Source organism: Amphiura filiformis, chromosome 3, assembly GCF_039555335.1.
Source record: "Amphiura filiformis chromosome 3, Afil_fr2py, whole genome shotgun sequence".
Taxonomy (NCBI): domain Eukaryota; kingdom Metazoa; phylum Echinodermata; class Ophiuroidea; order Amphilepidida; family Amphiuridae; genus Amphiura; species Amphiura filiformis.
This window is the reverse complement of record NC_092630.1, coordinates 66,859,788-66,874,010: the sequence shown is the minus strand read 5'-3', so window position 1 is coordinate 66,874,010 and position 14,223 is coordinate 66,859,788. Positions and strand designations below refer to the sequence as shown.

The window sequence follows — 14,223 nt, the reverse complement described above, 5'->3', positions numbered from 1 at the left end:
TAATAGTATATTGTGTGTATGCAGTTTATTCCGTAATCAATAAGTATCATAAACAAACAACTTTCTGGCACAACGAATCATAGCACAGTCGTGTAGGCATTAGACTATGGATACAAAGGTTGTGGGTTCGAACCCCAGGTAAACCGTTATAGAATTTTAATTCTATCGATTTCTTTTTATTTTATTAAGTAAGAGGAAATAATAATGGTAATAAACTCGTGTTATATCTAGCCTCATAGGCCTATTAATTACATGTATGTACTATGTGTTATCGCATTGTGGCCCATTATGGTTGCAGAAAGAAATAACGCACGCCGGCAACTAGACTACTATACAAAAAAATAGTATCAAATCTTTCCTGCTCAATCAATATAATACTTGCAAATAGATCATAGTTTACTAATCTAATCCTGTAATATAGACCTGTTATATCACCTGTATTTGCATGTAGAGTCTATACATGGTTTGTTATGGTAGGGATTAGTGTCCGATCTCTGTAATGTAATGTAAATGAAGCATATTGATATGCAGGAAGAATCGATCAGGGCGCTATCTATTAGGGAAAGATAAACACTATTCAAAATATCAATAGACAAGAAGAAAGGGATGTAGAGATTTGTAATTGAGTCATGCATGATTTATCAGAAGGTTCTTTCCAATTCCCAAACGTAATGTTCAGTTCCCTCTCCTTACCCTGGCAATATAAATCAAAGAACAATAAAGAAAGAAAACAAGAAAAGAAAATTAACCAAATTAAAGGATCTGGAATGAGCGTTTTGAGCGTTTCGATAGTATTTTTGTGGGACATGAGAGCACATCAGACATATCGAATTGCATTCTGAATACGAAGAATGTCTTTCTGATATCAAATAAATTTCATTGTTTGAAATTCACGATATAATACAAATTTTATGACAAATTATTAAAATTTGATATTTTTCACATTTTTGATAAATAACAGTCCTCGAAGTAAATATCATCAATCTAATGTTATATTCTTAAACAGTCCCTGGCATGATACCATACATGTATAGGCCTATGTATAGTAAATTTGTCTGCTTTATCTGTTTTGTGCTGTTTAAGCAAATAGTTAAACATAATTTCCATAAAATGTAAGCTTTTACTGTCAGCTAGATATGTCCCCTTTTAATTTTGAGCAGAACAAGTGAGGTAAAGCAAAAAAAATTGAAATTTACTACTACTAGCGCCAATGAATGTTATACGATTGTAAAACGGTACGATCCTCTGGGTGTGTGTGTGCGTATGTGTGTCCTGCACGCGTATTTTTTTTCTGCAACTATAACGGGACGCAATACGATACCGGTACCGGTATGTTATAAGAATCAAACTTACAAGAAAGATGGCTCTTGTCAAATCCTACAATTCTGTCAGAGAAAATATGCATATTTGCATTAAATTTTTAATTAATTGACATAATTGATTAATTAATAAATATTTTATTTAATGATTTACCATAATTCCAAATATGTCAAATTAAAGCTAATGAAATGCTTTATAAATTGGTCAGAGCGCATTTTGCAGAATGCATTTAGTACTTTTAGTTACATGATTCCAAACATTCTATTCCAATTTTTTGCTATACACGCATAGGAGCTGTACTTTTAAAATCCGCGCCTAATCAATAATAATAGTCTTTCACTCCATTGTCAAAGTACTGTGCTCCCTGTAGCTGTAGCATTATGGAGTGACCAGGTCCTAGAGTGTGATGGTTGTGTAGCAGATGACAGTGCTCATTCAAGCCTGTCAAGGTCAGTTAGTAGCCACTTGCTGAATGGATGGCCATGATCAGCTATCAAAGAGATGCCTTGTGCAGCTGCCAATCACAGTAGAGGTTTGATAACATTTTGTTAAAAACCCAAATGTGATATAAGGACAAAGCTGTGCATGTTGGTACTTAATTGTTTGGATTCTTACGTTGAAATTCCCTTGTATTAGTACACTATGTGTAGTGTATAGTGGTCATAAATTATATAGCTCTTAAATTTTGGGCATTTTTGCTCTGTTGCACTGTACCATTATGGAATTTGAGCAAATCAATTACCGACACAAGCAGGTATACAGTGTATTATTTTATTTTTATTTCGTATCTCAGGAGCACAGCTCACTTGGTAAGGCATCAGAATTTGGTACACTAGCGCTTCGAACTTTAAATCGGAAGGTGGTGAGTTCGAGCCTTATCACGGTCACATTAATTTTATAAACCAAATATTGTTCGAACTTTTCATATTTGTTTTTCTTTTATTGTTTCTTTTCTTTGTCTTTTTTTTTATTTTTCTTTATTTTTCTTTGATCCATATTGCCAGTGTAAGGAGAGGAGGGAACTAACGGCCCATTCAGTGATTTTTTTTCATCCGGACGATCGTAAAAATCATCAAAATTCAGATTTTGTACAAGACTGCGGAACTCAGTCTTCAATGATATAGTCAGTAATAATCTTTTATGTGACTATCATCATTTGACGACTGAGTTCTTATGATACATCATCCGAAGAACAGTTTCAGACAATTGCTTGGGATTGTTGGGGCAGAGGTTATCTTTTGAATTCTTTCATGACCACCGAAGCAGAGTTAAACCTGTCAAGGACACTCGGCGTGAATTGAACTGACCATGTCACTCGCCACAAAAGAATGTCAAAGGTCATAAAACATCAACTTGGTGTCTTCTGCTAGTGGTTCAGCCCTAAGCCGTGTAGGCCTATTTAAGACAAAAATAATGCATTTACGTGAATCTGTAATTGATATACTGACAGTATATATAAATTAGCTACATGTATTTGAATGGGGCTTCAACTTCGTCAATACTGCCGTTTTCTTGGGTTTTGTGCCAATTTTTTTCATTAAATTTTTTTATAAAAGTAACAATTTGATGTTTTTATCACTTTCGCTGGGATCACTGAATGGGGCTTTGCAACGCGATATATTCAAAACTTGTATTCACCTACTGTTATAGCATTAATCCGATTATTACACAACCTCGCCAGCGTATTCAAGACATCCAATGCAAATAATCACCTAGATTATGACGTATCATACCGTAAATATGGCGGAGTACTCAAATTCATTCAACAAAAGCATGATTACAAGCTATTGCAATCTACCGCGACAGCTCGTCTCACACACATAACAAATGCACAAATACGATCAAATAGGTTGACGACAACGTTTGATTGAATGCACTGCATTGTGCCATGATTACGGTGAAGGACACCGGTTCAATTCCTTTGTATGGAGCCAATCAATAATTTCACGCACATCCTCTATTATTGCCCAATTATTGCCCGGGATGATTGCACACTGTAAAAGAGCTATTGTTATAATGTTTGATGAAATCGTGTTTAACTACCGTATTTGCTTAAGAACGGCACAATACAGATAAAGCAGACAGATTGACTACATGTGGTACATGTATATACATATTAATATAGGGAATGTGTGTGAGTCGAGTATTACCTAATTATAATAGGGGCGTATCCAAAAATGAATTCACGCCCCTTTCAAATGTCGAGCCAAAGTGCAGGCCCTATGTGGCCATATTGCGGCGTAGCCAAGGGGGGGCGGGGGAAACTGCTCCCACTGAGAAGTCTTTTCCCCTCTTTCCCCCTGTAGGTTGCTTTTTTGCACTTTTTAGCCCACAGACCATTTTAGTAAAGTTGCCAGTGAACATGGTGAAAGTTGCCCTGCTCCCCCTTTGCCCACCCTTTGAAAAAGTGCTGGGAGTACAGCAACGCCACTAGCTACGGGACGCCCTTTTTAGGGTATAGCCTATATGGTAATACTGTGCCAAAAATCGCTTCCCCCCCTTTCGACCTGCCAAAATTGCTTGATCCCCCCCTTTTGACCTGCCAAAAAATGCTTGCCCCACACCCCTTTTGGCCTGCCAAAAAATCTTCCCCCTCCTATAATTTACCACCCTGGGGGTAGGCCTACACATTGCACCACCACCACCCCTAAAAAGGAATTTTTTAGCCAGCCAAAAGGAGAGGGGCAATTCTTGGCGGTAACTGGACATTTCATCCCCTCGCATTTTCAACCCCTGGACATTTCATCCCCTGGACATTTCATCCCCTCATGTTAAAACGCTATTGTAGCGTTATTTGAGCGTGACAGTAAAAAGATTGCATATGAATATAATAATTGTTTAGGATCTTTAGAAGGAAATAATAGAAGGAAATTAATCTTTATTTAAAATTAGTCTTATTTATCCAATGTATGCACCGTGTTCTGTATGAGCTATCACCAGCTGATCACACATATAAAAATCGATCGATGTTGAATGGCAATAGTGCAATGAATTTACCTATTGAACAGTGCGTGTAGGCCCTCTACACGGATGATTCTATTTAAATTCAGTATTACACCTATTATTATTATTAAAAGTATTATTATTTTGTTATTTTAACGGGTAGGCCTATCGTCATCATTATATTATTATTAATATTTTTATTATTATTATTTATATTATTATACTTTTTTTGGCTGTTGTTGATATTAGCCTGGACTATTTAACTTAGCTAAAGTGTATTTCTTCTCTTTCTTCCTGTTATTTATGTATTTATTGTGTATTGTTTATGTATCTATAGGCTGTTTATTTATTTATAATTATTATAATTTATGTATTTATTATTTATTTTGTTTGTTTATTTATTTATTATTATTTACTTAGTTGTTCATCTAACAAAATTAGTAGGCCTACATTTTTATGGGAACCATGTATCTGTTAATGTTATGCCATGATGATTATTAATAAGATAGTGATAAAAGATAATAGCATCAAATATGTCTGCATATAGGCCCAAGGGAAGGTTCATGGCAATATTTTTGTATTGTCCACTTGATGAGGTGATTAGATTTAGTGAAATGTCATGTTATACAATAGGAACAATAGCCGTCAGCCGAATGGTTACAGGAAGTTGAACTCTTTCATTCAGTGGAATCTATACATATAACTATATTGCCAGTTTTAGTTGCCCAATTGGGCGACTTTTGACTTTCGTCCCGCGACAAACAAAGTGCTCCCGCGATTTCGCGACATTTTGGCTACTTTGAAAATCTCACCCGCGAAATCCATTAAATATTGGGCGATTTTTGAAAAGCCGACTTCATAATTGTTAAATTGGATATTCTGTCATAGTCAATGGTTCTTCAATGGTCCTTCAAAAGAAAACCTCCAAACAACTAATTCAAATAACAAGAAAACATTCTGTGGTCAGTGTGCATCCAAGTATGACAATGGGAAACAAATTAAAGTCGATACACTGATATAAGGGCTTAATCCCCATGATTATCCTTAGAATATTCCCATATCAATTCTCACAAGTGGCTTAAGACGACAAAAGTGCCAAGCGGGGGGCCAAGTTTCTCTTTTCTTGTAGGTTCACTTGGGTTTATTAAAAATAACATAACAACATGTCGTTCCATGGCTCTTGGGAGTGGGGCAGTGGCTGAAAATAGGTTAGTCTACATTACCAGTCGTTATCTTTTTTTTGTTTGAAAATCCAACTAATTTTACAAAAATGCATGATGTAGGCCTACGAAAGAGGTTGTTTTGGGGTTAATCAAAAATATCACTAATAGAAAATAGCTTAGACTACATTACCAGTCGTTATCCACGGACCCGGGAGGGTGTTCTGGGTTGATTGATTGAAAGTTGACTGAACTTAAAACTCATGGTTATAAAAAAATTGTATAGAAAGGAATGGTAGGCCTATACTATTTTTGATTTTGATCAGCAAGAAAGTATACAAAGTGCTCCTGCGATTTCGCGACATTTTCGCTACTTTAAAAATCTTACCATGATCTGAGTTGCGCTTTTCTAGCTTTTTCTAACCGCGCGTTTACGAGTATTATGCTGATACTGTGTATAGAACCTCCGGGCATGGAATTGCAGCTCGGTGATATAGGGTCTTTTGGTGAAGTTTTCAATAGTCCTTCCCCGGTAGTTCCTCATTCTTAAGTTTCTCTTGCTTTCTTCTCTCTTTCAATATGACTAGTGTGCAGAAAGCTGAATGTCAAGAGGCGGGGTCAAGAGCTGGAGACAAGGTCATAATGTATATAGGCCTACGATTGTATTTCAGTAGGGCCTACTTTTTCAACCCTGATCATGCTGATATTTTGGCATATTATTTGCAATGTTTAAACATGTCTAAGCTTACATTGGAATCACTCAAATTCAGTTTGTAAGACATTGGAGCTACCTATAAGTAAAAGGTAAATGGAACAATTTTGTATAATAATATGTTTAGTAGCCCTAGGCCTATGTCACTTGATCGATAATGCAAAGTATCCTTTTAAAAAAATGGTCTTGGGAGCAAAAAATGGCTTTTTGGGTGAAAACAAGAATAAATTGGATCTTTGGAGGTGGTGAAGGGGATCTTTGGAGGAAAGCAAGAAAAATAAATGGGCAAAAACAGGAGGAAAAGAAAAAATATAATGCAGATATTCATTATCAGTTGAACTGATGGAATTCCAGTATTTTGCGTATAGTACTCCTTAGTCTTTACCGTTTAGTATTAATTTAATTCTCCTACAAGTATAAGTTCTAACTATCCTTGTACTTTACTACTTTTAGAACCTTTTAATCGCACCTTATCAGTGGTTATATTACAGATTCCCGAATGATAGTTATGTAGATTCCATTGATTAATCAACTTCCTGTAACCATTCGGCTATTGTTCCTATTGTATAACATGACATTGCGCTAATCACCTCATCAAGTGGACAATACAAAAATATTGCCATGATCCTTCCATATGCAAACATATTTTTGATATAAAATAAACAGATAAATAGTATTTAAAATGTACTAATTTTGTTAGATGAACAACTTTAAGTAAATAATAAATAAATAAATAAATAAATAAATAAATAAATAAATAAATAAATAAATAAATAAATAAATAAATAAATAAATAAATAAATAAATAAATAAATAAATAAATAAATAAATAAATTAATTAATTAATTAATTAACAAACAAACAATAATAAATACATAAATAACAGGAAAAAAGAGAATACACTTAACATAACATAACAATAATAAATAGTCTGAACTATCAACAAAAAAACCCACAGTAAATAATAATAATAATAATGATAATAATAATAATATGCCTAATAATATTAACAATAATAGTAATATAATGATATCAATACTCACAGTAATAACAAAAGATATGCGCGTATGCACTGTTCAATTTAGGTAAATTCATTGAATGTATAAACTATTATTCAACTATTAGTATTAGTCCATTATAGGCCCTGCTGCCATTCAACATTGATTGATTATTTATACGTGTGATCAGCTGGTGATAGCTCATACAGAAGACGGTGCATATTAAATAAGATGATTAATTTCCTTATAATTATTAGTTCCTTCTAAGTTCAAGATTCTAAACAATTATTATATTCATATGCATTCTTGATTCACTGTCATGACTGTCACGCTCAAAGAAGGGGATGAAATGTCCAGGGGATGAAGTGTCCAGGGGTTGAAGTGTCCAGGGGATGAAGTGTCCAGGGGATGAAGTGTCCAGTATTCCTTTTGGCAAGCCGAGAACGGGGCAATCGATTTTTTTTGTTTTGTTTTGTTTTGTTTTGTTATTGTTTTTTTATCTTGTTTTGTTTTGCTATGTTGTTTTTTATGAGAGTTGGGTTTTTTGATTTTTCGGTGTTTTTTTGGGGTTTTTTGGGGGAAAAATTCATCTTTTTTTCTACCGGCAACAAACAATTTTATCTGTCTTGAACTTTGACCTCGGACCCTGACCTCCTCAAAAGTTCAATACCAGTATTTTGTAAACACGGCCTGCATGAAGTTTACATAAAAATCAGTCATTGCATAAAAGTGATATTTCGCAGTAGATTTTTATTTTGACGACAAATGTATATTTCTAATCTTACAACCAACAATTTATGTAGGGTGAGTATTTGGGAGTTTTATCCGATTTGATGGCACCTTTACTTTGGCTCGAACCTATAAAAAAAAAAAAAAATGATGATCATTAAATTATTTGGACTAAGAGTTAATTTTCAGCCTCACTGACTTTTGTCACGTCATGCGTGTCACACGGTGTCATCGCCCCGATATCTCCATGGTAGAAATCGCCATGGTAGGTTGAATCCACAGCCACGAAAGGTCATTTTATTCCGACCTTATGAGACACATATATAATATATATACTGTAATTAAATTATGACCTGAGTGACCTGACTAAGCCTAGGCTACTGACAATAGCCGGGGTAATTGATTTCTCGCTGTGTGAGTAAGCTTGTATACGACATTGCGGTCAATGGTCATACATACTGCCTCCACTCTGAGACGAATATACCTATGCGCGCTGTAGTCACTCCATACAGGACCAACGCAATATAAAATTAGCGATTTTGGTCAGATTTTGAGTTCAAGACTCACGGCCGTTTCTCAAAGCGCAAACTAGCGACTATCATATCTGTTCAACACATATTTTCAAGTGTATGAGACCAGATCTGGTTTCTTGAGACGAAATCATTTACGGGAGATATTCATCATTTTCTAACCCGATATCCGAAGATTTTCGTCTGATATCAAAATCGTGCATAGCAATTCATGTGTATCGATCCCGTGTATTCATTTTAGTGTCTCTGCTGCACCAAATAATTATTAGCCAGGCGATGTCGGTGTGCGTCAGTCATTTTCAAGTTTTTGTTGTTTCATTTTAATTATATCTGGTCCAGGGTACACATAAAATACCACTTTTTCTCATAAATACCACTTCCTACCATTTCTCACGTGAAGATAGACTTAAACAAAACATATTAAATTTGGTGCATGTTCATAAATTTTGAGCACATTTGAGGATGTAAAAGACCAGACTTGTGACTGTTATCGTCGCCGTGTTTTGAATTCTTCCTATAAATAGATGCCGTCAGTGTGACATCATCACATGATGTGAGTTCACGGTGCCCGTGTAACGTGAGGAAGGAACAACTAGGGCCATGATGTTTCGGGCTAGGCTGTAGGCACAATGTCATTGCATATGATATGAATAAAAACTTCTTCCTGAAGTTTATTATTGTCTCAAAAATATGAGGAAATAGATAGTACATGTAAGGTAGATTTGTCGATCAACCTAGTAATAATAATAAATGGCTTAGCCTATTAATTACTTACAAAAAAGGGCATTTCGTGATCCACAGCATCATCCCCTCCCCCCCACTTTTCTCGAAAAAAGTTGAGATTTTTATATCACTGGAAACCTCTGGCTGCATAATGTTCATGTACAAAAATTTCTTGCAGATTAATTCGTTTCTAAAGCAAAGATATTGTGAAATTTGAATTTCGTTCTGGTATACCAGAACGAAATTACATCACTGTCTATGGAGCAGTGTAATACACATAATCATGTATAACTCGCAAACGCAAAATCAGAATCAACTGAAATTTTGGGAATAAGTATTTTTCTCTACTGACAAAAGAGATGTATTCCACAAGTTAATGAAAAATGCGGCTGGAAATTTGATTAATTATGGGTTTATTACTCAGAAAATCAAAATTGCAAATGAGAACCATGTAAAAATGACTTGGGCAATTAGCGTAGCAGGCTGACGATATATATTCCGACAAAGATCCAGAGAGAATCAGTCATGTTCTTCGTGATAATTTGGAGAGCTGCAATAAATAAATGGCTTGTAGAAAATAATCTCTCTCTGAACACGGGCAAAGCTGAATTGATTCTCTTTGGATCAAAGCACAAGGTTAATAATGTTTCTGATTTTTCTATCATCCTTATTAACAATGGTCAAAGAATTAAATCTAAGCATACTGTTGTTTATCTTGGTCTAGAATAGAACTTAATCAGTTTCTTGATGGTGAGGAAATTGAAATTCCTCTACAGACAAGCAAATGTTTTTAATCAGAAAGTGAAGAAAATGGTCTGTTCTGTTCTTTATTTGTTCCTGTTATACCTGCATGTTGGCTTTCCTCAACGCAAACTTTTAGACTAGGGTTTATTGATTTTATTTTCATAGGTGACTGCACACCCAGCACTCTTTGTATACTCATCTCCTGCAATCCACTCATAAACTATTGTCCAATGTCATCATAAACTTTTGTCCAATGTCATCATCCACTTCAGATACTTGACTGAAGTACCAAGTATAGCAATTACTTGCGTTGGAGTCACTCAACCGTGTCCCTCATTTGGAGATATTTGAGTAGATTCTATTCTAAATGTTTGCGTTGCTCAGAGCCAGCATGTGCATCATCCGCATGCGAAACATGGGCGGGTATATTATTATCCTGTGGTTTCTTCTCCTCCTTTTCCTTCTTTTCCGTCATCAAACACATCATTCTGTCAAGGCTAGCACTAAAATTACAAAGGCCCCAGGGCCCATATGTGGTATACATTGTACTTATGGGCCCTACCCCATAGATGTATCCTTTGCCCATCTTGGCCCCAGAGGTCAAAGGTCACGTTCCCCAGGGGCCCAAATGTAAAAATACAAAGCATGCCGTTTCTCATCATTTATGAAGCCGCCTCAGTGCCCTGAGTAGGTACACTGATAGCCCAGGGGTACTATATGAGCCCCATATGTCATATATTATGGGCCCCAGGGCAGACGGCTGTTTTTATTTGTTTTTAAGGTCAATATGAGTTTGTTTTAAATAAAACAACATGATTCGTACTTGATAATTATTTTTCTAACATATACATGTATGTATTGTAAGGCATAATGTTGTGATTGCCGGAGACTTCCTTTAACAAATATGCCAAAAAACAATTTTAAAAAAAAGTAATTTAAAAATATTGTACATCATGGACTTTCAGACAGGCAGATTATGGGTAGATAGCTATGGCACTGGAAAGAGTTTCAGTGATAAAAATTTTTGAAAGTTTTTCTTCTCTTCCTGCAGGCAGCACGATGTAAAGCAAACCGATAATGTCCGATCCTGAAGTACCCTACTTGACATTCTCACAAGTTGCACCATTTCTTATTGTGGCTGGGTTTATTTTCATCCTTAATCTCATCTTCTGCTGCTATCTATTAAGGTAACTTATTTGTAATAATAATGTAACAATACATGCAAGACCATGTCTGATTTGCTGGTAGGTACTAGGTATTTAAGGCTCAGTCTGGATTGTAAAATTTTAAGTGGCTCCACGACTTGCTTGGCACAGATTTTGTACATAGGCCTCTTTTAAATTGGTCCAAGTTAATGTCCCCTGTTGGAAAAGCCTAGAATCTTTTTTGTCATTTTTTACAAGTAGGATTTATTGTGGCGGGTAGGTTTGTGTATGACTTTATGTAAGTATGTGTGGCATGTGCGTAGTTATAACACACATTTAACATACTCGCCACCAAAATTTTAAAACAGTAATAATTAAATTTGAATTTATAAACACTAATTTATTTTATTGATTATCACCGTGCTAAGCTAAATTGATGGTTTATGATTCCATGCATGGTTGGTGAGGTTAGCATGTCAAAAGCCTTTTATCCTAAAAAGTAGAGCCAGTTTATAGGACTTAATGTTGAACACATTATTTTTTAAATGTTCAGGTGTCTAGAGATATAATTGCGGCTGTTCTTATTTTCAGATTACGTAGCCAAGGGAACAGTGAATGTGTGTTTGTAGGCTATAAAACGGTAAGTTTACAATGGTAGTGCTGACATATTCAGAGCTTGTGAAGTTTTTATTTTACATTTTAATGTCATTATTGTTCATAATTATACATTTATGGCAAAAGTGCAATTATTGAGGTTATGGTCATACTTGATCTTAGATAAACAAACCTCAAATATAAGAGGCAATTGATGCCAAATTTAATTTATTTCTTATCTCCTTCCAGCACAGGAAACTTTTCTAATTAAAACATTGTGTTTTCCTTTTATTTCCTATTTCCAGGAAAAATTTGATGCCAAGAAAATAACAAATGATGTAAGTTGATATTTGCAGAGCTTCTGCTATTTCAAAATATCTAATTCTCGATCATCTGAACTGACTTTACGCACAGATATTTGTGTCAAGCATACAAAACAATGACCATACGCTATGGAGTATGCATGTATGGCAATCCAAGTATTTGGTACAATGTAATTTGATAAAGAGCTTTTCAAAGATAAACCTAGTTTTTGAAACTGAAAAACTTAGTTTATCTCCTATAAACTTAACTTTGTTTTCCAGTTAAATTTTCACACATAAACTTGGTTTACCAACTGAAAACTACATGTATGTTCATGTTTGATCAAAATGGTATACAAAAACTAAGTATGTGTGTGATAAACTAAGTTTTTCAATTAGAAATATTTCAGTTTTCAACTTGGGTTTTGAAAAACTATGTTTATCACAGATAAACTCTGTTGATCAAGTTGAAAATTGGGTTTATCTGTGTGAGACACAAGGTATTTGATAATTTGTGTTTGAAATACTTAGATTAATGGAATTATTTAACACATGGCTTTCCAAATATGTGAGTGATTGAGAACTGACCAAAGATGGTTTTCTAATACGCTCATCAGTAGGCTAGGTCAAGGGTAGGTTGTAATTGATGTTATTCCATAAACAGTGTGCTTTAGACACTGTACATTGTAGGTACCTGATCTCATGATAGAGAATTAAATATTTTGATTATAATTGTAATTATTGTGCTTATGAAGGGGTAGGGATGCTGTACATGTACTAATAACTATTGTTATTAAATGATCTTAAAATTACTTTCCATAATGAATTGCTGCACTCTGACATCAGTAATTATATGCATTAACAATTTATCGCTAATGGATACAAGCTACTTCCGATACAGATAAAAAATAGTCTAATGTAATGCTAATGAGTATTTATCTCCACCTGTTTTGATGTTTAAACAGAAAGCAAATTTGATACTCTGTAAAATCTGCTCATAATGACTTGTAACTTTCAGATATGTGCAGTGTGTTTAGAAGAGTTTAAAGCAAAGGAGGAAATTGGTGTGTGTAAATGTCGCCACGGCTTCCATATTGCGTAAGTATGACTTCTGTACTCGCCAAAATGCAATTGTGCCTGACTCTATGAAAGTGACAAAATGAAAGATACATTTTCTGTGTTTTAAATGATATCAAATTGTGATAATTCCATTTACAGAGCAAAGATGACCCACAGCCAGCATAGTCCATATAAATACACTGCTCAAATTGACTATGACATAGTTGGGAGGTACAATTTAACTGGTTTGATAAATGAAGAATCATAAAATCTAATGTGAAAAAGATGTTCAAGGATGTTATGGTATGTGTGGGTAAGTAGGGGTGTGTGTGAATATTTTTGAGTGGGTGTGTGGGTACATCTTTGGTGTTTGCCAGCAAATGAGGACACACACTTGTACTTCACATTTAAACCATGAACCACTCTGCAATGAGGAACTATCTTCAGTTTCTGGAGGTCTGCAAACAACCGCAATTGCTTGTCTAATGTATTTGCGAAATACATCCTCTATCGTACATGAGATATAATGTCCGTATTTCCACACACACAAACAAAATGGCAGAAAACGTCCTTGGTATGTTGATTGAGTATGGATTCAGATGACCCACGTTTGGGGGCGATAACATTTTGGGGGTGGAGTGTGTGTGCTTAATGGGCTGTGTTTGTAATCATCTAGAAATGGGGACAAAATTGTGATACTCTACATTCATACCAGGCGACCTCTCGGGAAACGGGTGGCCATATCTCAATAATAAGTTTGTAGTGTACATAAAAAATTCAAAGAGTGCATCCCCTATCGGTTAATAGGTGATCAAAATATATATTCTGGGTTGATAGTATGTCATAAAAATTATGCATAGTTTTTTCAATGTCCCGAGTTAACCAGTGAAAGTTGGTAAATGCACCTGTTTGCTTAGTCCTAAACAGCGTGCCCATTTGGGGGTGGTATCACATAGGGTGGCTCTGTGAATGTGTATACATGTCTGTAGATGAGGGAGGCCTTCTAACCTTCACGCGATATTTGTTTTGTATGACTGAGTTAAGATATTGATTTTGTATTTTTGCAACAGATGCATTTCTAAGTGGCTTGAAGCAAAACGTACCTGTCCTATTTGTAACACACGAGTCAAACCGGAACCATCAGAAAGAACTTACTTAGTCCACCAGGCAACGGCATCAGTCTAGGAAGCAGAAACATTGCCAAAAGTAGAGCCTCAAGACTGGTGTCAAGACTAGACTAGACTTTGAGATCTTCCATTTTGAA

General features: G+C 35.2%; 1 protein-coding gene across 2 annotated transcripts; it reads left to right on the top strand.

Moving 5' to 3' along the window:
* The first annotated feature begins 7,793 nt into the window (after nt 1–7,793).
* LOC140149006 (RING finger protein 24-like) lies at nt 7,794–14,166 on the top strand. 2 transcript variants are annotated; one of them, XM_072171141.1, is made up of 6 exons: nt 7,794–7,937; nt 10,915–11,046; nt 11,596–11,644; nt 11,904–11,936; nt 12,919–12,998; nt 14,030–14,166. In XM_072171141.1, the coding sequence occupies exons 2-6, from the start codon at nt 10,937–10,939 to the stop codon at nt 14,142–14,144; spliced, it is 387 nt and encodes a 128-aa protein (XP_072027242.1). In that variant the 5' UTR covers nt 7,794–7,937; nt 10,915–10,936; the 3' UTR covers nt 14,145–14,166. The 2 variants fall into 2 exon arrangements, with proteins under 2 accessions (XP_072027242.1, XP_072027241.1); XM_072171140.1 differs by having other exon boundaries at nt 10,911–11,046.
* Nucleotides 14,167–14,223: the final 57 nt, after the last annotated feature.

Bases quoted from the DNA above. Each gene is read 5' to 3' on its own strand.
- LOC140149006 (XM_072171141.1), top strand. From the start codon at position 10,937: ATGTCCGATCCTGAAGTACCCTACTTGACATTCTCACAAGTTGCACCA. The intron at 11,047-11,595 runs GTAACTTATTTG...TCTTATTTTCAG, and splicing joins TTCTGCTGCTATCTATTAAG to ATTACGTAGCCAAGGGAACA. The intron at 11,937-12,918 runs GTAAGTTGATAT...TGTAACTTTCAG, and splicing joins CCAAGAAAATAACAAATGAT to ATATGTGCAGTGTGTTTAGA.